This window comes from Oratosquilla oratoria, chromosome 16 (assembly GCF_046742065.1).
Source record: "Oratosquilla oratoria isolate Oo_2021 chromosome 16, ASM4674206v1, whole genome shotgun sequence".
Classification (NCBI taxonomy): Eukaryota; Metazoa; Arthropoda; class Malacostraca; order Stomatopoda; family Squillidae; genus Oratosquilla; species Oratosquilla oratoria.
The window spans coordinates 63,917,355-63,943,545 of NC_134792.1; the positions used below are offsets into that span (position 1 = coordinate 63,917,355).

At 41.6% G+C, this 26,191-nt stretch overlaps 1 protein-coding gene across 6 annotated transcripts in view; it reads left to right on the forward strand.

Annotated features, from left to right (window-relative positions):
• The window catches only part of kug (FAT atypical cadherin kugelei), a 406,977-nt gene that overhangs the window by 340,943 nt on the left and 39,843 nt on the right, over window positions 1-26,191 (forward strand). For all 6 annotated transcript variants that reach the window (XM_076200002.1, XM_076200001.1, XM_076199999.1 and 3 more), the window contains 28 exons: window positions 105-306; window positions 1,937-2,108; window positions 2,548-2,676; window positions 4,120-4,293; window positions 4,511-4,660; window positions 7,369-7,540; window positions 8,307-8,528; window positions 9,170-9,607; window positions 9,711-9,905; window positions 10,152-10,457; window positions 10,579-10,787; window positions 11,458-11,602; window positions 12,854-13,015; window positions 13,519-13,745; window positions 14,100-14,196; window positions 15,517-15,683; window positions 15,880-15,997; window positions 16,104-16,400; window positions 17,032-17,272; window positions 17,398-17,567; window positions 17,659-17,850; window positions 18,034-18,222; window positions 19,799-20,013; window positions 20,326-20,607; window positions 22,279-22,536; window positions 22,654-23,838; window positions 23,965-24,676; window positions 24,785-24,951. In XM_076200002.1, the coding sequence (XP_076056117.1) occupies window positions 105-306; window positions 1,937-2,108; window positions 2,548-2,676; window positions 4,120-4,293; window positions 4,511-4,660; window positions 7,369-7,540; window positions 8,307-8,528; window positions 9,170-9,607; window positions 9,711-9,905; window positions 10,152-10,457; window positions 10,579-10,787; window positions 11,458-11,602; window positions 12,854-13,015; window positions 13,519-13,745; window positions 14,100-14,196; window positions 15,517-15,683; window positions 15,880-15,997; window positions 16,104-16,400; window positions 17,032-17,272; window positions 17,398-17,567; window positions 17,659-17,850; window positions 18,034-18,222; window positions 19,799-20,013; window positions 20,326-20,607; window positions 22,279-22,536; window positions 22,654-23,838; window positions 23,965-24,676; window positions 24,785-24,951 (7,193 nt within the window). The remainder of the gene's footprint in view (window positions 1-104; window positions 307-1,936; window positions 2,109-2,547; window positions 2,677-4,119; window positions 4,294-4,510; window positions 4,661-7,368; window positions 7,541-8,306; window positions 8,529-9,169; window positions 9,608-9,710; window positions 9,906-10,151; window positions 10,458-10,578; window positions 10,788-11,457; window positions 11,603-12,853; window positions 13,016-13,518; window positions 13,746-14,099; window positions 14,197-15,516; window positions 15,684-15,879; window positions 15,998-16,103; window positions 16,401-17,031; window positions 17,273-17,397; window positions 17,568-17,658; window positions 17,851-18,033; window positions 18,223-19,798; window positions 20,014-20,325; window positions 20,608-22,278; window positions 22,537-22,653; window positions 23,839-23,964; window positions 24,677-24,784; window positions 24,952-26,191) is intronic.

Consider the following 26,191-nt stretch of genomic DNA (forward strand, 5'->3'; position numbering starts at 1 on the left):
ATCTAGGTTTGATAGATTCATGGGGAAAGTGTGACCTTTATTTGTATTCCTTTTCTTTCATGCTTGTTCTTGCTCTCTTTTTTACATCTTCAATTCTTTGACAGGTGCCATCCGGACCATCGCAGCGCTAGACCATGAAGTTGTGTCGGAAGTACAGTTTGGTGTCAGTGTTCACGATAGTGGACGCCCCCGGATGATTGCCCCAACCACTGCCACTGTAACCATTTCTATCACTGACATCAATGATGTTCCTCCACGGTTCCTGCAGCAGGAATACAATACTACCCTCCTCATCCCCACATACAAGTAGGTCTTGATAATGTACCCTGACATCAAATTTAACTATGTTTATACTTACTTGGCATGCATTCTGCAGCAGTTCCTAATCAATCAATCAGTCAGTCAGTCAGCCAATTAGCCATTTCAAGTCTACAGCCGAACAAAGGCTACTCTTATACTGTTCCATGATTTGCATGGCTGCTCCAATCTCTGCCATATCATTCCTGAAAAATTCTCTTTTTCATCTCTCCTTTGTCTCTCTGGTCTCTTTTTTTTCATGCTTCCCATCTCACAGCATCCAATCAGTAACACACTTGCTCCATTGCCCATGCTTTCACACTAATAATCTCTCCAATTCTGTTTTTCAAAGATATCATTTGTTGCCTTGCTAAAGCTAGTCTGTTCTTGTCTCCTTTAATACTTTCACCTTTCCAAATAGCTCCCTGTATATGATCCATGTTCTTATTTCTTTTCTCTGATCTCTGCCTTTTGTAGCCAAGCATGTCCAGTTCAACTCTATTTTGTTCCTCCTGGTTTTAATTTGCAGAGTCTTCTTTTTTACTTGGTCATTAATAAATTTTTTGGATTTACTTTCTCAAATATTTTTTGTACTCCCTATTTTCTCTGCTGATTTCTTAACCATATTCTTACATACATACATTTACCAAAGGTTTTTTCCCCTTACAAGGGAGGTAGCCAAAAACAAAGGCATAAATACCATCCCCACCCATTCCATCCCTAATACACTCCACTCCCCTCCACCCTCTACCCTCCCTCTTATCTTGGCACCTCCTGGATGACGGGTCATCCCTGCATCTTGTCCACTGCCCTGGGTCAGAAGCAGTGTCGCAAGACACAGCACATCCTCTGCAAGGCCGCTTCATTAAATCGGCGACCCCTCCCCCCTCTCCATCCCCTCATGCAGAAAAGGAGAAGACGGGGAGAAATCCCTTCAGGCTGCGTCAAATTTGTCTCACACATACTACCTCACCCCCCATCCCCCCATCCATACCACTTCATGCATCACAACATCATCCATATACAACCATTTTCCATTCACCCCTGTCTTCTGTCCTCTCCCGTCCTTCCTCAAGACATTCCCCTCTTCCCCAAAGCCCCTTTCACCCCATCCATCCATCTCATCCTAGGTCACCCCCTCATGTTCACTTCCTCCACATGTGCCTTCCATACCTCTTTTACTAGTCTTTCTTCACTCATTCTTTCCATTTCTCAAGAATAGATTAATGAGGATGGCTGTGAAGAATAAGGTGTCTGAGTGGAGATTAATGGAATATCATGGGTCTTGGTGTTGCCACCAGTAATGTTCTTGATTTTTGTTAATGACATGATGGAAATAATGGAAAATTACATCATTCAGTTTTCTTATGAAGAGAACAAGAGATGAGGATGATTGTAAATTATCATTTGAAGAGATTATCTTCAAGTTAGGACAAAACCTAAGTTTAATGAGAGAAATCTAGCATTAGCCAAAACAAAATCCTTGCAATTTGCCTTTAAGTTGAAGGGGTAAAACCAACACCATGCAGTTGTCGACTAAGCCAAATGACTACATTATTATTGCTGTAGATGAAACTTATTGCTTTTGATGTATATTTCTAATATTGAATCATATTCACATTACCAAACACTTCTACAGGGATGTATCTGTGGTACAGCTGAATGCCACGGACTTAGACTACGATCCGAAAATAGGTCTTACTTTTGCCATTGCGGCAGGCAACGAGGATGACAAGTTCTCCATTAACCAGCGAACTGGCCTTGTTACTGTGAAGCAGGCCAAAAATCTATCTTCCTACTATCGCCTCAAGGTGGGTTGTGTGTGCAGGTAACCATGAATAAGGGGTAGGAATAGTATGATAGAATAAAGAGAATAAAAGTGTAGATGGTGATGCATAAATCTAGGAAAACTGAAAAGAGAGATTCATGAGCTTTGGAATTACTTTGGTACTTGTGACAGTAACCCTTTCAGTATGGTGATGCTCCTTCACATAACTAAAATAGTCTAGTGGTAGCCAGAATAAATCCAATAAATGGTGTCACCATACGAAGGGGGTTCAGTAGGACTATTGTGAAATCATAAGAGGATCACCATAGAAAAGTAGCTATAAAAGATGGAAAGTATTGTTGGTCAGAAATGGGTGGATGTCTCAAGATTAGTTTTCTTGTAGTTGAGGATTTGGTGATGCTTGAAACTGAAAAACTATGTTGAACACTTAATTGAAATTTATTTTGTTTACCCATGATCAGGTGACAGTCAGTGATGGTCAGTTTGCATCCAGTACGACTGTCCACATCTCCGTCCAGGGTGTTCCGACCTCCCGCCTCCGCTTTAGCCAGGAAAAATACTTTGCTTCCATTCTGGAAAACTCTACCAAGGTAATGCTTTATCTAAAATGTTTAGCAGCTCAAGAGCCACCCCTATATAAAGGGAAAAAGCTTTTCTGTATATCTATGTATATATGTACACTTGGGTGTTTTGATCCAATACTCACCAGCTGCCACTTTGGTGGACAGTTGGGCCCAGGACATAAATCCACTTTGGGAATTGGTGGTGTTTTAAGTCCTGAGCCAATTCCCAAAGTGGGTTTATGTCCTGGGACCAAATGTCTGCACAAGTGGTAGTTGGCAAGTATTGGATTAAGAGACTTGGGTGAATGTCTCTGCATTGTTTCTGATCCAGGGAATTGGCAGGGGGCAGGTCATCCATAAAGATCTGTCTATATAACTAATAGGCTTTTTCTCCCTTATAAGGGAGGTAGCCACCCAAGACATGGGTGTTGTTCAGGGTTTAATTAATTGTGTCCTCCTCTCATCTTAGCTCCTCCTGGATGATTGGTTATCCCTGTATCCCACCCACTGCCTTGGGCCAGAAGTAATGCAGCAAGACACAGTACATCCATAGCAAAGGCACTTCACTTAATTCGTGATTCCCCTCTCTGTCCCCTCATGTGTCTTCTCTTTCTCTGCATGAGTGGATAGAGGGGCATTGCCGATTAAGTGAAGCAGCCTTGCCATGGATGTACTGTGTCTTGCTGCATTGCTTCTGAACCAGGGCAGTGGGTGCAGTACAGGGATGACCCATCATCCATGAGGAGCTAAGATGAGAGGGAGGAAAAGGTGGTGGATAGGAGTGTAATGGGTGGGAGTGGGTACGTCCCGTTTGACTTAGCTACCTCCCTTGGGTGCCAAGATAAGAGGGAGGCTGGAGGGTGAAGGGGAGTGGAGTGTATTAGGGATGGAATGGGTGGGAATGGTTTTTATGCCTTTTTCTTTTTGGCTACCTCCCTTGTAAGGGGGAAAAAGCCTTTGGTATATGTTTGTATGTACCTCCCTTATAAGAGGTATAAAGCCTTTTGGTATATAGATAATGTTCCTGTTGCTGAGTGAACAGAGAAGACCTAGAATGTGATGGATGGAGAGAGTGAAGGGGCCATTGAATGCATTAGGAATAGTCTGTTGAAGAAGTGAGTGCAAAACAGGAGCAAATGGCAGTGGTCATAAATTGATAAAGAAATAACATGGCCTTGAGGAATATTCTTACTGTCTGCTCCATGAATTATTTTGAGTTAATAAGGATTGGGGAGAGGTACCACATAATGACGTGGCAGGGGTAAAACGACTCTGACCGTCGAGCCCTGACTGTATTGTTGCACCACTTTTGATCCAACCAGTAAGCCGGAACTGGGATTCCTTCATCCACAAAGAATGACAAATTGATATTGGATGGATTTATGCTTTGATTTGGCCCCCCCCTTATAAGATGGAAAAGACATATTGTTATGCATTTGTGTCTCATGATTATGTTGTCTCCTTCCACAGGTGCACACAGTGGTGATGGTGCAGGTGTTAGGCAGTGAACTGAACGAACACCTGCATTTTAAAATTCTGAACCCAAGTCCCATGTTCACCATTGGCACCACATCAGGGGTCATAATGACTGCTGGCATTGAGTTTGACAGAGAAGAACAGGACAATTATCTCATTATTGTTGAGGTGAGCTGAAAGGGTCAGGATCTTGAAGTCTGGGAATATAACAGTATAATTAAATGATGCATAAGTCTGAATTAGACATTGAGATTGCAAACATGAATATGTAATCGCTTAAGTTGTAGTCTGTCATGGACAGCATTTTTCTTTAAAGAAGAGGGTCATCTTTGGTAAAAGAGAAGAGATAAAATTTAAACAAATTATTTATGGTTTTCCTCCTCAGGCACGCAGTATGACTTCAGGAGTCCGGGTTGCCCACACGAAAGTGCATGTTGTGGTGACGGACATGAACGATAATGCACCCATTTTTGTCAACACACCCTACTATGCTGTAGTTCCTATTGATTCCAGGAAGGGCAAGGTGGTCTTCAAGGTAAGAAACTTAGGGTATCTTAAGGAGTATCCTGCTCCATATCCCAATCAAGATTTGTTTATTCATTTTTTAATTTATGTCTCTACTAGGGTATTGACTACATTGCAAGATATAATCAATACTTTAGGGGGTGTCCTTATGGACCAGAACCACAAATCATTGGTCTGTTTTACTGTTAAAGATTCATAATCATGGAGTAATGATGATAGTTTTGTAGTCCAGCTGTTCCTCCTTTATGCTGTTCCCTTGAACCTATCCGTTACCATTTTTATGACTCTATCTTACCTAAGTTTAAATGTGTTTGAGATGAAATGTCTGAGAAGTATAGTAGGGGTTACAAGGTTGGATAGAGTGAGAAACGAGGTGGTGAGGAGGAGAGCTGGGGTGGAAAAGGAGATGGCAGATAGGGTTGAGGAAAGAGTATTGGGGTGGTTTGGACACATGGAAAGAATGAGTGACAAAAGATTAGTAAAAGAGGTATGGAAGGCAGAGGTGGAGGGAGTGAACTTGAGTGGACAGCTGAGAATGAGATAGATAGATGGGGTGAAAGGGGCATTGAGCAAGAGGAAGATGTCTGTTGAACAAGGAAGTGAGAAGGTAGGAGAGGAGATAGGGGTGAGTGGAGAATGGCTTTGTATAGATGATACTGTGATCCAAGGAAGAGAGGGGGTTGGGGGTTAGATAGTGGTTATGTGTGAATGATATTTTGATACAGCCTGAAGGGATTTCTTCCTATTGTCTCTTTTTCTGCACAAGGAGATGGAGTGGGGGGGGGGGGGTCACTGATTAAGTGAACTGGCATTGCTGTGGATGTGCTGTGTCTTGCTGCATTTCTTCTGACCTAGGGCAACAGACAGAATACAGGGATGACCTGTCATCCATGAGGAGCTAAGATGAGAGGGAGGAAAGGGTGGTGGATGTGAATGAAATGATTGGCTACCTCCCCAGTAAAGGGGAAAATCCCTTGGTATATAGATAGATGATTCTACCTCTTCTGAATCCCCTGTGGTGGGGGGGAAAAGAATTCTGCCACAGTGTTTCCCATGTATGATGTAAAAAGTGACAGAATAGAACAGAGTGCTGGAGCTAGGGATCCTGCTCTGCATGTTCCTCTTGCTAAAGGTCAAGGTATAAGAGGATCTGGGAGGATTCCAACTAAAACCCTGTTAATTGGGGCATTAAATGTACATAGTTGCAACACAAATGAGAGTTTAAGGAAAGAAATTGGTAGTTTATGAAAAGGAAGATGAAATGAAGTTGTAGAGAAACGGTGAATTTTGAGTTTGAGTGTGGTGCAGTGGGGAGGGTATTAGGAGTGATGAGGGGGTTTTGTGATGGTGGGGAGATGTGGTTCTGCTGGTAAGTTATGAGATAGGAAAGTGGATGGTGTGGTGAAGGGAAGAGTCTAAGTTTATTGTGGAAGAAGGAGAATTTGGAATGAGAGATGTGAGTTTTTGTGAGTACTTATAATCCTGGTAGTAAGATAAGTGAAGAGGAAAGGGAGCTTTTTTGATTAATGAAAAGAAATATATACTGAGGTTTGGGATGAATGTATATGTAGTAGTGTAGGGGGATCTCAGTGTTAGAGTAGGTGATGAGCTAATAGATGGAGCAGTGGGGATGATTTGGGTTCCAAGAATGATGGTGGAGAGATGATGTTGGAGATTATTTAGAGAGGGAGTTGATGATAGCAAATAGTGTTTAAGAAGAGAGCCAAGCATAAGTGTACATGGGGAAGGGTAGTGGAGGGATGGGTGGTTGATAGAGCATTAATGGATTATGTAGTGGTACCCAAAGGGAGGATTGAAAGAGCTCTGGATGTTCATGTTTTCAGGGGAAAGAGTAAAGGATTGTATTTTTTGGCAAAGGGGAAATTGAGAGTGGAAGAAAAATGGAGAAGGAAGAAAAGGGATAGAGGTAGAGAAATGCTGAGAGTAAACAAATTGAATGAGAAGGACAAAGAGAAAGTACACCAGATGCTGAGAGAATTGTAGGAGGTGGTGGGGGATAAGGGGAAGCAGAGAAAAAGTGGTTATGTGGGTATGATTCAAGGAGGAAGTAATGAAATGTGCAAAGATGGTATGTAGAATGAGATATGGAAGGGAACAAAAGAAGAGGGAGCAAATGATGTAATAAAGGCCCTTCATCCACAAGAAACTAAGATAAAAGGGGAAAATAAATGGGTGTTGGATAGGTAAAGTATGGGTATAAGGTGGGTGCATTCCTTGGCTGGCTACCCCCCATATGAGGGGGAAGAAGCCTTTTGGTATATAGATAATATATAAATAGATTTATTCATATATGAAGAATGAAGAGTGTCATGACAGGTGGGTGTCTGGGGGTTGGAATGTGAGGGAAACTTAATGAGGAAATATAAGTGTGTTTGAGATGAAATATTGTTTGAGAGGTGTGGTGGGTATTGTGGCAATGGGTGCAGTGAGAAATAGGGAGAAAGGTGTGTGTGTGTGAATGTCTCTCTCTCTCATTTTTATTTCCCTCTTTTCTTTTCTTCTTTTCTTCCTGGGCTTTCCCATATATATCTCTTGGAAGAAACATTGTACTGGATGAATGACAGGTAGTCGATTCTCTCTTATATCTTGGAGGACCATCTCCTGTAGTTACCCGTCATTGGTCCCAAGTCAGCTGATATGGACCAGAACACTTCATACTCTATTTGAACTAATTCACCCTTCTGTTCAACTCAACAGGTCCAAGCAACAGACTTTGATGCTGGTAAGAACAAGGAGGTGCGATATGAGCTTCATCGTGGGAATGGAGAGCTGTTTGGTGTTAATCGGACAACAGGAGCCATTGTTCTTCGCCAGTCCCTAGAGGGCCTTGAACCAGAATACCAGCTTATTATTAGTGCCTATGATGGAGGTGAATATCAATTTTGTATTTACATAAATGTAAGGTGATGAGATGTTCAAAGGGAGAGGATGGCAGCAAATGGGAAGTGAGTATTAAGGGAGAGAGACTGGAGGAAGTGGATAGCTTTAGATACTTGAGGGCGAATGTGGCAGGAAAGGGAGGAGTAGAGGTAGAATGTAGATTGAGAGAAGCAAGTAAATGTCTTCGGGGATTAAAAAGTGTAATAAGAAATAGACATTTGGGAATGGATGCTAAGAGGAGATAGTATGAAGGAGTGATTGTGCTAAAAGAACTGTATGGGGCAGAAACATGGAACATAAGAGAGGAAGAGTTTAAATGTGGTTTTTGAGATGAAATGCCTGGGAAGTATGGTAGGGATTACAAGGCTGGATAGAGTGAGAAATGAGGAGGTGAGGAGGAGAGCAGGTGTGGAAAGGGAGTTGGGAAAGAGGGTTGATGAAAGATTATTAGAATGGTTTGGACACATGGAAAGAATGAGTGAAGGATTAGTAAAAGAAGTGTGGAAAGCAGAGGTGGACGGAGTAAACATGAGGGGACAACCAAGGATGAGATGGATGGATAGGGTAAAAGGGGCATTGGGAAAGAGAGGAATGTCTGTTGAGCATACATTATTTTTCTCAAACAGTGGAGGTCAAAAATGCTCTTTTCAAACAACTCAGGTACAAAAGTATAATAAATTTTGGGTCACTTGTCAGAAATCTTGAATATGGTTCATAAAGAAGTTTGCATAACACAACACCCTATTTTATTCCAGGTGATGAGCCCCTATACTCCCAGGTGACTGTTCGCCTGAAGGTGGTGGACCGTTCACAGCCCATCTTTGAAAATCAGTTCTACAGTGCAGTGGTCAAAGAAAATGTGGAGCTGTACACTCCAGTTATCACAATAACAGCCACCAGTGAACTAAACCATAAACTGATCTATACAATTGTCAGTGGAAACTCCAATGAGCAGTTTGCCATGGACTTTGAGTCTGGTAGGTTCTGTGTCTGTATGTACATGTCTCTCCCTCTTTTTGTCCCTAATCTGTGCAGTCCACTTTTATCCTTTTTTATTTCCAATCCCCTCCTATCCTGTGAGTCCCTCTTCAGAGAGGTAAGACCACACTAGTGTACTTGCATTCAGGATACCATCCAGTTCTAAGGCAGTATCAGCACAGATTAGGCCTGGCCACATAATCAAACTACCCTAGATACAACCATCACACACAGGGCACTGAGCATGTTGTCCTACACTCCCTTAGCTCTATCCCTAGACAACAACACAGTATTCTTCCCTGAGTGATAAATAGGCCTCTCCAGTGGCCATTAGTGGTTACCTGGAAGCTATGGGTGTCCTGCAAGAGAGACCTGGAACAACAGACTGATTGATTGCTTCCTATTCTGTGGCAATTATCATATAGGTTAAGGACTTTAATATATCTTACCTAAAAGTCCTATTCACTCTTGAGTAATATTCGTGTCTCATCATAGGATTGATAAGAGTGACCTGGGACAATAGACTGATTGATTGATTGCTTCCTATTTTCTCTGTCAGTTATCATATAGGTTAAAGACTTTAATATATTGTACCAAAAAGACCTATTAACCCCTGAGTGATATTCATGTCTCATCCTAGGATTGATAAGAGTGCAGGACCAACTCGACTTTGAAGGTATCAACAACCACCAGCTCACTGTCAGAGCCACAGACAGTTACTCTGGCAAATGGGCTGAAGTCGTTGTGTCCATCCGAGTCACAGATGTCAACGACCACCCTCCCAAGTTCGAAAACCTCTTCTACAATGTCACAGTATCGGAGGCAACATCTATTGCAACACCCATTCTCTCTGTCTCAACTACTGACCAAGATACAACCAAGAATGCAGGTGTTAGTTACCATGTGGAAGCCCTGAATGGAAGCAATTCAGAACATTTCTACATGGCAGGGAGTTCTGGTGTACTCATCTTAAAGAAGGGACTTGATCGTGAGTGGGAGTCAGTCCACCGTATTGTGGTGGTTGCAACAGACACAGGCACGCCACCTCTCTCCTCAACAGCCCACGTTTTAGTTACTGGTAAGTCTTCAAGAAATACTCATATAATATTTTATACAACTGAGAAATCTGTATGTTTCACCCATACATTATTGACATCATTAACAATTTTCTTTGCCTATAGTTCTCGACATGAATGACAACCCACCAACCTTCGAACAACCATCCTACCGGTGTGTTGTGACTGAGGGTGCAGCCAGAGGACATTTCGTTACTATGGTTACAGCTTCTGATCTTGACACAAGCGATGTAGGGAAACTTACTTTTAATATTCAAGATGGCAATGATCACCAGGCCTTTGTCATTGATCCAGAAACAGGTAAGGATTCTTTTATGCAATGGATTCTTCTTTGACAGTTTCCATGATTATTGTGACCACTTCACTATTATTGTTATAATTAACATTATTATTATTATTATTATTATTACATTATTATTATCTTTTAAGCCCTTCAAAGTAGAAGACCAAGCAATACTTTCCCCATTATTAAATAAGGGTGTTGGCAGTCAAACTGTACACCTCTATCATACACAAAATCTAATACAAAGAATTCTGTCATTGCAGGAATTGTTACTGTTTGGAATAGTCAGAAGTTGGTTGAAGCCAACAGTCATCTGCTGAATGTCTCTGTGAGTGATGGTGTGTTCACATCATACACACACTTGGCCATCACCATCGTTCCTGTCAACGCCCACTCACCAACCTTTAGACTTGCCCGATATGAGGCTCACCTGCCTGAAGATGCATCTGTTGGAACAAGGGTCACAACTGTTTCTGCCACTGATGAGGACTCAGGACATTTTGGGGAAATCACGTATCACTTTGTTGGAGACGAAGCACAGAAGTTCTTCCGTATGAACGAGAACTCTGGTATGTGTAAAAACTGCATATCAGTTACTTTTTTATATACATTTTTTCCAATGGCATAAGAAACTTAGGGATAGATATAATTTTTAATTTGGAATATTTAACCCCATTTCTCCTCAACCAGGTGAAATCTGGACATCCACGGAGTTTGACCGTGAGGTTCGAAGTAAGTTTGAGTATACAGTGATGGCTGTAGACATTGGAGGGAGAACAGGCTTTACCAGTCTCCATGTAGTACTCAAGGATGTCAATGATAACAGTCCAGTCTTTTCCCGTCCAATCTACCTCGGTGTTATTCCTACTAACGCCACAACTGGAAGTCAAGTTCTGAAGGTAAGGCTTTTGTGTCAGTATTTTGAGGAGGAAGTACCAAATTGAATATAATGAAACAAATATTGTGTATTGAAGCAGGTAGCCACATGTTTGACAGGAATAATAAAAGTAAATTATATCAAAGCAGTAGGGTTAAACCAGCTTCAGTTGTTTGCCCCTGCTGTGGAAGTGCTAAGTCTTGCTATATTGCCTTTGACTTGGGCAGTGGAGGGATAGGGATGCCCCTGCATTCACAAGAAGTTAAAAGATTTTTAATAACATACATGCATACATATACCAAAGGCTCTTTTTCCCCTTACACAGGAGGTAGCCAAAAGACAAAGGCATAGAAACCACTCCCACACATTCCATCCCCTACATACTCAACTCCCCTCTACCCTCTTCCCTCCCTCTTATCTTGGCACTTTTAATAAAAGTGAAACAAATGAATGTGGGATGGGTGTGTGGGTTCATGCCTTAGCTGGCCACCTCCTTTTCATGTGGGAGAAAAGCCCTTTGGTATATAGATAGATGGACAGCCATCTCATCATGAGATTTTGAATCAGGCATCAAAACAGCAGCTATGAATCAAATGTATGAGATTGAAAGTTATGTAGGTGCTGACTTTCTGGGTGAAAATGATAAAGTAATAAACTACATTGCTATGACATATATCCTTTCTTTCACACAGGTATCAGCTAATGATGCAGATGCTGGTAATAATGGCTTGGTGCTTTACAAGATACATGAATCCACGGGAAGCGACATCACACGATCCTTTCTTGTCGATAGGACAACAGGCCTCATCACATTAAGGAAGCCTGCTAGTCAACTAGGTGAGTTTTATTTATTAGAGATTGAGAGGTGAGACTATGTAGGGGGAAAAGGAAATAAAAGTATTTGTGCATGTGAAATTAAACTTCTCACCCACCTTCTCACCATGCTCTAGGTAGGGGAGTTGCCCTGTCAGTTGTGGTGCCTCACAAAGTTTCTCCATTGGGTTTGGTCTCTGTACCTCTCTTCATTTTCTATTGTCTCCATTGTCTCTCTTCTCGTTTCTATTACTTCCCTGATTCCATCCTTCCATCTTTTCATGGGTCTCCTTCTTGACCTTGTCCCTCTTGGTGCCCAGAGGTACCTAACCTTTTCATTCGAAAAGAACCCAAAAATTGTTGGTCTCGTTTTTGATGCTCACATGACCTTCAGACTACATATCAAAGATCTGACTTTGAAAATCAACATGAAAATGAATATTCTAAAACCAATTACAACCATGGGCTTTAGGTAACAGAAGGAAACTTTAATCACACTCAACTATGCTTCCACAGTTTGGTACCCAACAATCAGGAAAGCACAGACACCTTACAAACTATACAAAATGAAACATTGAGAATAACAGTATGCATCAGAACCACCCTAATAGAACACCTGCACAAAGAAACCAAAATCCTCCCCAAGGAATATCGTGTGAAAATGATAGATACACAGTTCTATGCAAGACCCCCCATAATTTTGCTCACACATCTCATTACATCACAGAATCACAACCAACTGAATGTAGAAATGTATACATATACATTAACCTACCCCTGTACCACACAATACATTTATACTAAATCACAAAACAAGCTATTCATGAAAGACCACCAAACTCCTTACTCAGTGAAACCATCTCCAAATATCAAAGAAAACTTTCTGCCCCCCCCCCCCCAAATGTAGTCAGGTCCATCCAGCACAGAATAGGTCCGACCACAGAAACAAACTTCCCCTTACTAGCTACACCCAGACAACAAAATTTCTTCCTTGAGTGGCTTATGAGCCAATCTGATGTCTTGCAAATAACTAGGAGCTGTGGGTCTTATGGAAGAGAGACCTTGAGTAATGGAATTGTTGGATCATACAATTGTTGTTTACTGTTAAAGAAAATACTTTTCAATATAACATGAGAAAATCACATACTTATTTCTCTTAGAAGATGAAGAAGTAGTACTGTTGAGGAAGTGACGTACAATGTTCTCATGTTTGAAAGCAGGAAAGAGTGAAATAAACAAGGAAACTATAATCATCTGTTTCCCTCCCCCCAACAGGTTCTCAAATGTACGAGTTCTTTGTGGTTGCACAGGACTATGAGAGTGGGGGCCTCCACTCCAGTGTCTCTGTAGTTCTTAGTGTTGTCGAGTCCAGCACAATGTTGCCAGTGTTCTTATCTGCATCATATGCTCTCACAGTGATGGAAGACTCAAAGCCAGGTAAAATATGACCTTTTTATGTTTTAGTATGCCATATTCTTTTTAAGGAGAATGGCAGAAAGAGGGACATTGGATAAGATAGATTAGAAAGTTCCAAATTAGTTTGGGCATATGGAAAGAATAAACAAGGAAAGATTAGCAAAAATGAGTATGGAAAACTGAATTTTTTTGCTAGAGATTACATGCTTACCATTCTTTAAAGGTGTGTCAGGTTCATATTTGCAACTACCATACAATTTTGCAAATATTTCCAACACAGTTTTGTTCCAGTGGGGATAGATTGTATATTTCCATGTGCACATACAAACATATACCATTTTTTTTTTTTTTTTTTTTTATTCCACTCCTACCCATTTCATCCCCAGCCACTCCACTCTCATTCACCACCTCATTCTTTCCATATGTACTAACTGAAATCACATGATCTTTGATTTAGTTCAGTCCAAACACCACCATCTCCCCAGTTAGACACCATCATTCATATTCTTACCATGTGTCTTCAGGTACCATCATTGGATCTGTGCAAGCTCGTTATGAAGAAGGGGAACTTGAGTACAAGTTGGAATGGAGCCCTCAAGATATCACACCACCTGTGACAGTCCTTGCCACTGGGGAGCTGCAGCTATCATCCCTCCTGGACAGAGAATCCATGCCGAGGTTTACCATATTTGTCACTGCTCAGTCTGCAGATGATTCAGACATTTTTGCGTCCACCCAAGTGTTAATTGAGGTATTTGAAATTATTTATCAGTTAGTTTTCTCATTGGGTTATCTTGAATATGCTTAGTAGTAATGATGAAGAGGCAAGTATATTATTGGCTTTTCACACATTGGGTTATCTTGAATATGCTTAGTAGTAATGATGAAGAGGCAAGTATATTATTGGCTTTTCACACCAAGCAAATATATCAATCAAGAAACTTGTATACAAAGAAAAAGAAAAAATATCAGGCCCTTTGATAGTTGTGATTTTTTTGTGTGAATAGGTAGATTTCCGTACAAGGTGAAACAGTATTTATTAACCAAATGGAATATACTACAGTATCTTATTGGTTACACTCATTTAAACATTCTTCTTCTTCAGGTATTGGATGTCAATGACGAGAGTCCTGTGTTTGAGAGTGAAAAGTATTATGTATCCATTGCTGAGAATACACCATCAGGATCTAATGTCATTAAAGGTATTTATCAACTCCTTAGAAGATCTATAAAGACACAAAAACAAACTAACCCACTTCTACTCAGGTCATTATCCAGCACTGAAACAAGGCAACACAAAATTAAGAGAGAATTAACATGGAAACAGACATCAGGTGCCTCAGATACAGGCACCAGACAAGATATAGAACATGTCTTGTAATGCCCAACATTAATACAATTAAGGCAACAAAATAAGTGATTTATGGACCAAACTGATGCAGTGGTGGGATACTTTTGGGCTCTGTATCTTTTACTGAGAGAACCAAGGCAGCAGATTGATTGATATCAATTTGTAAGATAAAATTAACTCATAGATGAAATTCTTAAAGAGATGTTATAACTCGGTAACAAGTGTTGATTCTTCAGTGCTAGAGCCTGCATCATAGATTTTGTAACAGAATTAGCCCAAACAAGAATCAGTAACATGTCTCACTAATCTCCACATGAAAGTGAATATTGATCCTTTTTAATTTCTTATGCCCTTCCATTATGTTATCTATCTATATACCAAGGGCTTTTTCCCCCTTATGAGGGAGGTAGCCACTCAAGACACACATCCACTCCCATCCACCACTCTTGTTTCCCTTTCATTGCTCCTCATGGATAAAGGGTCATCCCTGTCTTGTGCCCACTGTCTGGGTCAGAAGCAATGCAGTAAGACACAGTACATCCACAGCGGGGCTGCTTCACTTACACAGTGACCCCCCCTCCTTGTCCCCTCATGTGGAAAAATAGAGAAAATGGGGAGAAATCCTTGCATTCTGCTACTCCTCTTAAATCTTTCCATATCCACTTCTGTGACAACACTTCTTTGGTGCAACATTGTTCCTAAGGATAGAAGCACTGGTTATTTTTGACCAGATACAGTGTCTTATTATTGAAGGGGTTAGGTTTCGAAAACTGATATTGTGGGTCAGCTTTGTCCACTGCTTACATTTCATATACAGTAAGTCCTCGTTATACTGTACATATGCATTCCTGAAAACCTTACCGCAAATTGAAATTACCATATACCGAACCCATTATAACATGTAATAATAGGATATGACAGACGTACCTTCTCCCTGCTCTTTCCTCTTCAAAATATCAAGCGGATACCGTATCTGTTAATTTTTCTTACCATAAATAGAATCGAGGGTAGTAATTACCAAATACTGTAACTGTGAATTTACCGGATAAAAAATTACCGTATAAGGAGGACTCACTGTACTGGTACTACACCTTCATTATTATGTCACATTTTTCTTTTCCCAAGCTTCATGTCACCATGTCCCTATTGACACTTTGTCTTCTTTGAACAGTCCAAGCCCATGACAAGGATTCTGGAAGTAACGCTGAGCTGCGCTATGCAATTGTGGAGAAGCCACCATTAGAAGATGTGCCCCTCTTCACCCTTGACCCATACTCAGGATGGCTGTCTCTGAACCAAGAACTAGATGCCGAGACCAAGTCCAAGTATGAGCTGGAGGTAAGACTAGAACTAAACACTAGATAAAGTGAAAATTCAAGAAAACCTAACTTAGCTGTTGTTGCAAGATGTGTTGATTAGTATTTATATGTAGACCGAAAGGTGGTTGGTTTTTGACAGATTTACAGTTTGTGAAGATTCTGTAAATGGTGCAGAAAGAAAAGATTATAACAATTTTATTCATTTACAATTACAGATTGTTGCAAAAGACAGTGGGTCCCCTCAACAGAATTCAAGTGCTACAATAATCATTGAAGTAATTGATTATAATGACAACCCTCCAACATTCTCGAGAAGAAACTACAAAGCCTCAGGTACATTTTTTAATTGATATTAAATGTGTGCACTTTTTGAAACAACATATGGCATATATTTTCCCATTAAAAATTTAAATAAATTTCTGTGGTCATTATCTTTTAGTTGGTGAGGATGCACTGCCTGGTACAGTTGTGGTTCAGCTCGAAGTAGATGACCTGGATCTCGGTACAGCCCCAGTGATCGACAATGGAGGTGTGGGAGGTGGTGAGATGGGCATAGAATACCACCTGACACAAGGCAACGAACTTCAGCACTTTGACATTCGTCGCAGTGGGCAGATCTATGTCACCAAAGAGTTAGATCGAGAATCTGTAGATCGCTACAGTCTGGAAATTATTGCTTCTGATGGGTTCTTTGTTGCCAAAGCAAGAGTGGATATACAGGTCTTGGATGTGAATGGTAAGGCTCAAAAGAATAACAAGATTCAAGAGAGGGAGATGTGAATGGAAGGGACATTACTATTTCTGATGTGAGCAGTGAATACATGTCCCAAGATGTGAATGGAAAGGGCCTGTAGAGATTTAATATGAATAGTAAGATGTGAGAATGGTTGATTTGATTAAAAAAGATGTGAACATAGTACACTATTATGGATATATTTGTTTCGAGGATAGTTTTCTCGGAGGTATACTTAATCGAATCTTTAACCCCTTCCATACGGTGCCGCACACGTAGGCGTCATGGGGAGCGAGTGTATTCGCGAGGCTGCCATATCGGCGTCTTGATTATATTTATTGTAGTCGCCCCTCCATAATGACATTCTTTCTAATTCTTTTGTAATCGCATTTTCTATGGTTATCAAAATTCACGGGTGAAGAGAGAACGATCGATATAAGCGGTGACTATATTTTATGATGCGAGTATTATTACGACACGTCATACGGCTGGCATTGGTTGCTGCCACCGAGATCTAAGTCCATGACGCCTACGTGTGCGGCACCGTATGGAAGGGGTTAAATGCACATATGGTTTTATCACTCAAGTTCTTAGTAAGTATGGATATTTACAAACAGTGCTATTCTTCCACCAGACAATGGTCCACTGTGTACTACTCCATATTACCACCACACAATCTCCGAGTCTGCAGACCCTGAGACCCTCCTCCTGCAAGTGTCAGCAAGTGACCTAGACCTCCTGTCACAACCTGCCTTCTTCCTCACGGGTGCTGGCTCCAACAAATTTGCCTTGGATCGTGCCTCTGGGAGTCTCCAGATCTTGAAGCCTCTGGACAGGGAGGAACAGGCATTCTTCTCCCTCACTGCAACTGTTAGGTAATACATTGCTCTCACATTGTTTAATTGCAGAGCCAATGAACTCTGGGAGTGATAGCTGAAGGCTTGACTATGGTGCAAAATATTACTTCTGGAGTTATTACCATGTTTTCTTCCTTCTGCAGGGATGAAGAGAATTCAGATTGGTCATGTAGCTGCAGAATTGAGATAGAAGTAACAGATGTGAATGACAATGCACCCATCTTCAGTCAAGACTCGTACAGTGTCAATGTGCCAGAGAATGCCCCAGAAAACATCCTTCTTTTGAAGATCCATGCATCTGATCCCGATCAAGGTACGTCAGTGACAGGAGTAGATCTTGTTCATACTCGCATTCTTGTAGTAGATGAAGAAGACTTCACTAAATTGTACGTTTATCTCCTCAGGCAAGAACCGAAGAGTGACTTACTCCCTAGAGGGCAGTGACATCTTTGTCATGGACCGACAGAGTGGTATCATGGCAGTGACCAAGAGCTTAGATCGTGAGGAACAAGCCATGTACAACCTCACTGTCACTGCTACTGACCATGGAGTACCACAGATATCTTCCAAAACGAATGTTCTTGTCCTGGTCTCTGGTAAGTTCTTGGTGTACACATTGTCAACATAATGATTTGTATTATCAGGTTTTATTTCATTTGTTTTCAAGAAGATATTAGACTGGAAAAATACACTTCTTTTGATGTCCTGCACTGTCATGTTTATATAAACTTAGACTCTTTATGACCTATGAAACAATATAACAATCTATTTACACACAGATGTAAATGACAACCCTCCTGAATTTGCAAGCCATACCCATTATGTCACAATATCTGAGAGTGCAAGTCTGGGGTCTGACATTGTCCGTGTATTGGCCACCTCAAGGGACTCTGGGAAGAATGCTGAAATTACATATTCAATTATTGGTGGAAACGAACATCGCAAGTTTGCCATTCATCCCAAGAAAGGTCAGTGAATAGATATGTTATACAGTACAGTAACACATAATTATGTAAATGTACAGATATGTATCACCATACAAAAATGTGTACATTGTATGAAGCCTTGAGTATTATTATATTTAATTACCGGTGAGGCTTTGATTTTGAAATAGTTGTACTTTAAAGGGGAAATGAGCAGAGTATTTTAGAGAGCTGTTGAATGTGGAGGAGGATAGGGAAGTATTGTCGGTAGTAGTGGGAGGTGCCAAGAAAATGACGGTGATGGGAGAGGAAAATTGAGGAAAAATAAGAAAAGATGAGGTACAGGTAGTTTTGAAAATGATGAGAGTAGGTAAGGCACCTAGGTTAGATGGGTCTCATGCGGAGTCTGAAGAAAGGTACGGTAATAATGGAATGGTAGTGAAGTTGTTTAAATTAACTAAAACATATGAATCTCTTTTACCCTAAAAGAGCATAGACTCAGCGGCAATTTGATACAGATTTTTAAAATTCTAAAGGGAATTAGCAACATCAAAAGTGACAAAATTTTCACACTGTGAATCAGACAAAAAATAATGGTCTCAAACTGTCAGGAAGTAGATTTAATTTGGAAGTGGGTAGAAATAACTTTGCCAATCATATGGTAAATGAATGGAATAAACTTCCTGCAGAGGCAGTGCAGTACAGTACGGTTTAAACTTTTAAGATTCATTTAGATAAACACATAAGCAATATACTGTAATGCCTACCATTTACTATATTTCATTTATTCATTTATTACCCCATCTGGGGTGTTGGCTGCATGTTATTGTGGGGTTAGAGGCTGCTAAGTAGCATGCAGCTGATACTTTAGGGTCTATATGGGGTGCCCCTATGGACCAGAGCCACACATCATTTTGTCTGTGGTAGAGGAAATCTCTATTCACAGAGAAATGATGATACTTTATTATATTGCAACTATCCCTCTAATGACTTTCAGAAAGTCAATAGATGAAACGTCAGGAATAAACGCTTCACTTCCAGTCCATGTTTTTGCTTTGCCGTGTTTATGCAACTTTTTCACATGGATTTTCAACTATCCCTCTCTTATGCTCTTCCCTCACTCTTGTTACTGTCCTGTACCATTTCTCTGAATATTCATTTTCTCATTTTGCCACCTGCCACCAGTGAAGTTGAACCAAGGGCATGGTTCCTTAAATTCCACGCTACAAAGCCCTCTGTGAGAGGCACTGTCCTAGCCTCCTGATAGGGGGGAGTGTGTGACGTTAAACCATATCATCACCGTATCATTTTGCCAAACCCTGTGGTGGGGTATAAGAATAATGCCACCAAGTCTTTCCACTTGAGTTGTATGAGGCGACAAATATGGGATGGGGATAGGACAAGGTATCCTTATTCCTGTAGCCCCAAAAGAGAAATTCCTAAAAAGAAGTTATTAAAGACATTTGAGCTCATAACAAAATATATCTTTCTTTAGTGACCTATGGGCCCATCTGGTGGCCATTGGCTATTACTTGAGAGACCTGGGGCAACAGATTAATTGACTGTGTTCATAAAATATTGAAGGCTTCATTTATCTGATTGGAAAATTATTTTTGAACAGGTTTGGTATCTGTGATGGACCATCTGGATTATGAGCGTGCACATTCTTACCAACTGACCGTTCAAGCCACAGATGGTGGACACCCTCCATTGTCCAACCATGCTACGGTTAATGTGACTGTCACTGATATCAACGATAATGAACCAATCTTCATCCAAAACTCATACTCTGCCATTGTCAATGAAGCTGCCATCATTGGCGAGAGGCTGATTCAGGTATGGATATCGTTATTTGTACAAAATTGGGGGCTAAAAACTAGCGCCTTAAAAAATCAGTGTCATAATTATAGATCTTGTTTAAACTGACCAGCTGTGATTTTATTTACATAAAGGGTTTATTAAACTGAATAAATTCACATGAGATTTGTGGACCATCTCTATAAAGTTTAGTTGTAATTAGTGTAGAATTAAACCAATAAATCCTGTGTACACCCCACAAGCAGCCATTTTATAACCCCTCCCCAATCTGGTAATCAGTTGAAGCCCTCTCCACCTTAGTCTTGGCTGAGAACTCTCTCTGTTTTTCAGGTGGTGGCAACAGACTTGGACAGTCTTGACAATGGACGGATCTCATACAGCATCGCCACTGGGGATCCTCTTCACCAGTTCCGTGTTGACAAGGCAACAGGCTGGGTCTCAGTAGCAGCTCCCCTGGACCGTGAAAAGACATCTACTTATGGAATGGAGGTGATTGCAATTGACCACGGCATCCCACAAAGATCAGGTGCTGTTCTAGTGCACATCGAAGTGAGTGATGCCAATGACAACGCACCAGAGTTTATCAAAACCAACCATACCACCTACATCCAGGTAATGATTTTTACAAACCTGTAGCTTGTGTAGATTGTATTTGTCTAATTATGTTTTTCTTAGGAAAAGGTAGGGGTGTTTTTTTGGGCCTTTATGGATTTGCAATACCTCACAGGAAGACACTGTGACGGAGTTTAGGAAGGTGTGGAGGAAGTGGATAGCTTTAGATACTTGGTAGCAAATGTGGCAGGAAAGGAAGGAGTGGAGGTGGAGGTAGAATGTAGATTGAGAGAAGCAAGTAATGCTTTGGGGGATTAAAAAGTGTAATGAGAAATAGACATTTGGGAATGGATGCTAAGAGGAGATTGTATGAAGGGGTGATTGTGCTGACAGCACTGTATGAGGCAGAAACATGGAACATAAGAGAGGAAGAGTTTAAATGTGTTTGAGATGAAATGCCTGGTAAGTATGGTAGGGTTACTAGGCTGGATAGAGTGAGAAACAAGAATATGAGGAGGAGAGCAGGGGTGGAAAGAGAGTTGGGAGATAGGGTTGATGAAAGGATATTGGGATGGTTTGGACACATGGAAAGAATGAGCAAAGAAAAATTAGTAAAAGAAGTGTGGAAGGCAGAGGTGGAGGAGTGAACATGAGGGGGCAGCCAAGGATTGGGAAAGAGGGGAATGTCTGTTGAGGAAAGGAGAAGACAGAAGATAGGGTTGAGTGGAGAATGGTTGTGTATGGATGATGCTGTGATGCATGAAAGGGAGAGGGTAGGGGATGCAGGGGAGGATTAGGGAGTATGTATTCACTTGGTCTTGGTCTTGGTCTTTGGATCACGTGTTGGACTCGTGATCGACAGCTATTTCCCTCCTGGAAGAGAGCTCAGAGCTCGTAGGTCCGATCTATGGGTCATGCTATGACCTTGCACACACACACACACCCCCAACTCCCCGCATGATATTTTGATGCAGCCCGAAGGGATTTCTCCCTTCTCTTTTTCTGCATGAGGGGACAGAGAGAGGAGGTCGCTGATTAAATGAAATGGTCTTGCTATGGATGTGCTGTGTCTTACTACATTGTTTCTGACCAGGGCAGTGGGCAAGATGCAGGGATTACTCATCATCCAGGAGGAGCCAAGAAAAGAGGGAGGGGTGGTGAATGGGAGTGGAGTATGTGGGGGTGAAATGGATGGGAGTGGATTTATGCCTTTGACTTTGGCTACCACCCTTGTAAGGGGAAAAAAGCCCATGGTATATGTGTTTTTCATTATTTTTCATGATAATTTTATAAATTTTATCTATACAAAAGATTTATAAAAATTATCATGGAAAATTATGAAAAACACATATACCATCTTATGTATACTGTACTTATCTAATTATGCTTTTCATAGTTTATGTAGTATGATAAACACAATGTAGTGTCTTGCTGCATTGCTTTTGACCCAAGCAATAGGTAGGGGACAGGCATTACCCTTCTTCCTTAAGGAGGAAAGATAGAAGAGACAACAAAAGGATATAGGTTAGGTGAATTGTGAGTGCTATGGAGAGTTGATGGTGGAGATGTGTTTAGAAAGAGAATTGATGATAGCTAACATGGTGTTTAAGAAGAAAGTCGAGCATCAGAGCCCTTGGTGTATGTATATATGTATGTATGTATAGATATTTTTTCATCAGACAACTCTATTTCTCTTTCCTGTTGCCTCTGACATGGTCATATACTTTACAGGAGGATAAGCCTGTCAACTTCTTGGTCTTCAAGTTCCAAGTCACTGATGGTGATGATAACTCTGCCGGCAATGCAGGACCCTTCACCTTTGAACTGCGCTCTGGCAATGAAGAAGCAGCTTTCCGCATCACCCAGGAGGGTGACCTCAGGACAGCCACACGTTTCAACCACAAGATCAAAGATCTTTATCGCCTTCAGATCCGTGTGTACGATAATGGACGCCCTCCTCACTTTTCCGAGACGTGGATAAATGTTAAGGTTAGTCTCTTCTTTTATGTGTAGTGTGGCTTATGGGAAATGGATTAGTACATGAGATAATGAGACAAAAATATTGTATCTTTATTTCATACCCTTTGTATTTCTTCAACTGCTCAGATCATTGAAGAGTCGCAGTACCCACCTCAAGTGTTCCCCCTTCGAGTGACCGTGGCAGTACTTGGTGGCCAGTTCCAAGGTGGTTCCCTTGGTATTGTCAAAGCCTCTGATGAAGATCTCTATGATACGCTATCTTTTGCCATGGAATTTGACGGCCATAGCATAACCTCCCGATATTTCTCCATTGACACCCAGAGTGGGATGCTCTCAGCACGGGATGGTCTTGATAGTGGCAAATATATTGTGAATATTTCTGTGACAGATGGCAAGTTCCTCGTTCATTCTCAGGCAACAGTTGAGGTTCTTGATGTGAGTGATGAGATGGTGGACAATGCCATTATTATTCAACTTGGTGGAGCCACTCCTGAAAAGTTCCTCTTATCATACTGGAAGAACTTTCTGCGGGGTGTTCGCAAGATCATGAAAGTTCGTCCAGAGGATGTCATCATTCTGAGTTTACGCGAAATTTCTCAAAGGAGCCGACGTGACAGTAGCAAAAGGCAGAAAAAGAAGAAACAGAGTAATCCCCTCAGTGATGCTGAGGCAGACTTTGAGGTCCTTTTTGCTGTAAGGAAATCACCAACAGCCTTCTACCCTCGCGAGATTGTGCGGAAGAAGGTTTCCTCCGACAGACGTTGGCTTGAGTCCGAGTTGACAGGTCTTTATGTTGTAGGTGTGGTGGAAAATGAGTGTACCTCAGAGTCTTGTATCAATGGCCGATGCGAGGAGCAGGTGACCCTTGATGACGAAGAAGTGCTCTCCATCATCACTGAGACAACAAGTTTCGTCTCCCTGCGACACCACCATGAGGGGGTCTGCCGATGTCCCCAGGGCTTCTCAGGGCCTCGATGCGGCACCATCATCAACAGATGTGCCAGTAAGCCATGCCCTTCTTACAAGAAATGTGTGCCAGACGGTTCAATGTATGGTTATGTGTGCCTCTGCCCTGAGGGTATGATGGGACATGACTGTTCTATGAACAAGAGTGAATGCATTGGCAGGGAACACACACCAGAATGCTACATGCCTGTCTCTCCATTGGCCTTCATGGGCAAAAGTTATGCACAGTACTCCCTACACCATCCAATTGAGAGGCACTTCTCGTTCTCCCTCTGGTTCAGGACACTTCACCCAGCTGGAAACTTGTTCTTCGCTGCTGGCCGCATCGATTACAGTATCTTGGAAGTAAGTCACCCTTGTTGTTTGTATGCTTGTTACCATGATTGATGTTTTTCCATATAACCTTCTTTGTGAAAATTTATATGGTATGAAAGGGCTATATAATCAAACAATTTTTTCTCTCCTATGCAGCTGGAAGGTGGCTACGTCAGGTACCGCTGGGACTTGGGCAGTGGAGAGGGTGTGGTTGCAGTAGCATCAAACCGGGTCAATGATGGTCGGTGGCATCATGTACTTATTGAACGATTTGGCAGTACTGCTGAGGTGATGCTGGATGGCAAGATCCATGCCACAGGTTCCTCACCTGGCTCAAGTGACTTGCTCAACCTAGAGAGCCCACATCTGTACCTTGGAGCTGAGCTTCGTCCCTGGGCAGGTGCTCAGGACCCCCGCAAGGGCCTAGTGGGTTGCCTGGATGATCCCCGCGTTGACAACATACCTCTCCCCCTTAGCCTGTCAGCTGGCAACGCTGTATCATCCCTCACCCGCCTAGCCCATGTCAACTACGAATGCCAAATGGAGCTGCCACTCCCAGGGGTGTGTGGTGCTCACCCATGCCACAATGGGGGCACCTGTGAAGAGCACAGGGATTCCTTTGTGTGTCAGTGCCACCCGAGGTTCCGTGGGTCCCGATGCGAGTTTGACTCAGATCCCTGTGCATCATCACCCTGTTTGAACAACGGAAATTGCATCAATACCAATAATACCTACCGTTGTGACTGCCCACCCCACATCTCAGGCCCCAGATGCCAGTCTGTCTATTGTAACCCTAACCCATGCCACAATAATGGCCTCTGTGAAGAAGGGATCTCAGGACCTATATGCAAATGCCAGGGATTCACAGGTATATTAGTTATCTTATTTTTGTTTATCTGGTGGAATAATAGGTTTTCTCACACCCTACTAAACAGTGAATATGCTTTTTCATAACCATTGTATCTTGTCTTCACAGGGCCATATTGTAAGATCGATATCAACGAGTGTGCAACGAATCCTTGTCTGAATGGTGGGACGTGTGTCAACACATTTGGAAGCTTCCGTTGTCTTTGTCATGGCAACTCAACAGGGCTATACTGCTCTGTGCACGAGTCGCCCATCATTGGGATCACTCTGGAAGAGGTGCGATGAGGTGCAGGGGATTTGGGGTGAAGGATGGGGTGGGAATGAGGATATGTGGGTTATTTTGAATTCCATAATTCTTTTTCTCTGCTTTCTTGTATACACATATAAAATTAAGTTGATAATATTGAGGTCACAAAAAGTACATTTGCAAAGCACTACAGGTATATAACATTGTTCTTCTACATAGTATTTGGTTCACCATCTGCTAAAGAACCCAAAGTCAATAGATTGACAATATATGTTTTAAGAGCACAAAGAACAAATGCATAATATTCATCCACAATACTGTACTTGAACAGTTTCAATATTGACAGCAATTAAGATTACATTCCATCATGTTGGGAGATTGTTGGAGTGTAATGAGGTGTTAGTCCTCTACCACCCCTCTCCTCCCTCCTTCCCTCTCTCTCTCTCTTTTTCCATCCTCCCTCTGTCCTTCACACTCTCTCTTCATCATATATCTAAAGTCAGATTTGTATTTCCCATATACTCATAGTCACCACCATTTTCACTTGATTTATTCATCTTTACCCAGACCAATAAGAGGTACCTGCAAGTAGTGGTCCTATATGATGGATGCCAAAGAGAGTATCTCCCAGTTACCCATTTTCAAAACTCGTAAACCTCTTCACCTCATTTGAAGGTCTCACCAGCTTTATTTGTATTTCCTCCACCTTTTGATATATATAAAGAGCCAGCAACCAGTGACTGCTTCTCTCTTACTTCCATAAAGCCAGTGACATAAAAAATTTCCCACACTAATACATTAAGCAACAAACCAAAGTTTCTTCCCAGAAAGAACCATGGAAAGGTCTGAGGACCAACTACTGTGGGGCTGCAGGCTTTCAATCAGTGAAACTTGAGGCAACCATTATTGTCTCTGTTTACCCACTCTTTACCTCCCTTTACTTTCTTCCATCATACGAATATACGTACATACATACACATACCAAGGGCTTTTTTTCCTCCTTACCAGGGAGGTAGCCAGTATCAAAAGTCGTAATTCAGCTGTCATCCATTTCATCCCCACCCATTTCACTCCAATTCAACCTCTCCCTCCTCTCTCATCTTGGCTCCTCATGGATGATAGGTCATCCCTGCATCTCACCCTTCACCCTGGGTCATAATGTACATACATACACACATATGTGTAAAAAAACCTTGCTGCTTTTATATGGTGGTAGCAGAATCAAAGCATACAACCACCCACTCATCCAAGCCCATTCATTGCCACTCA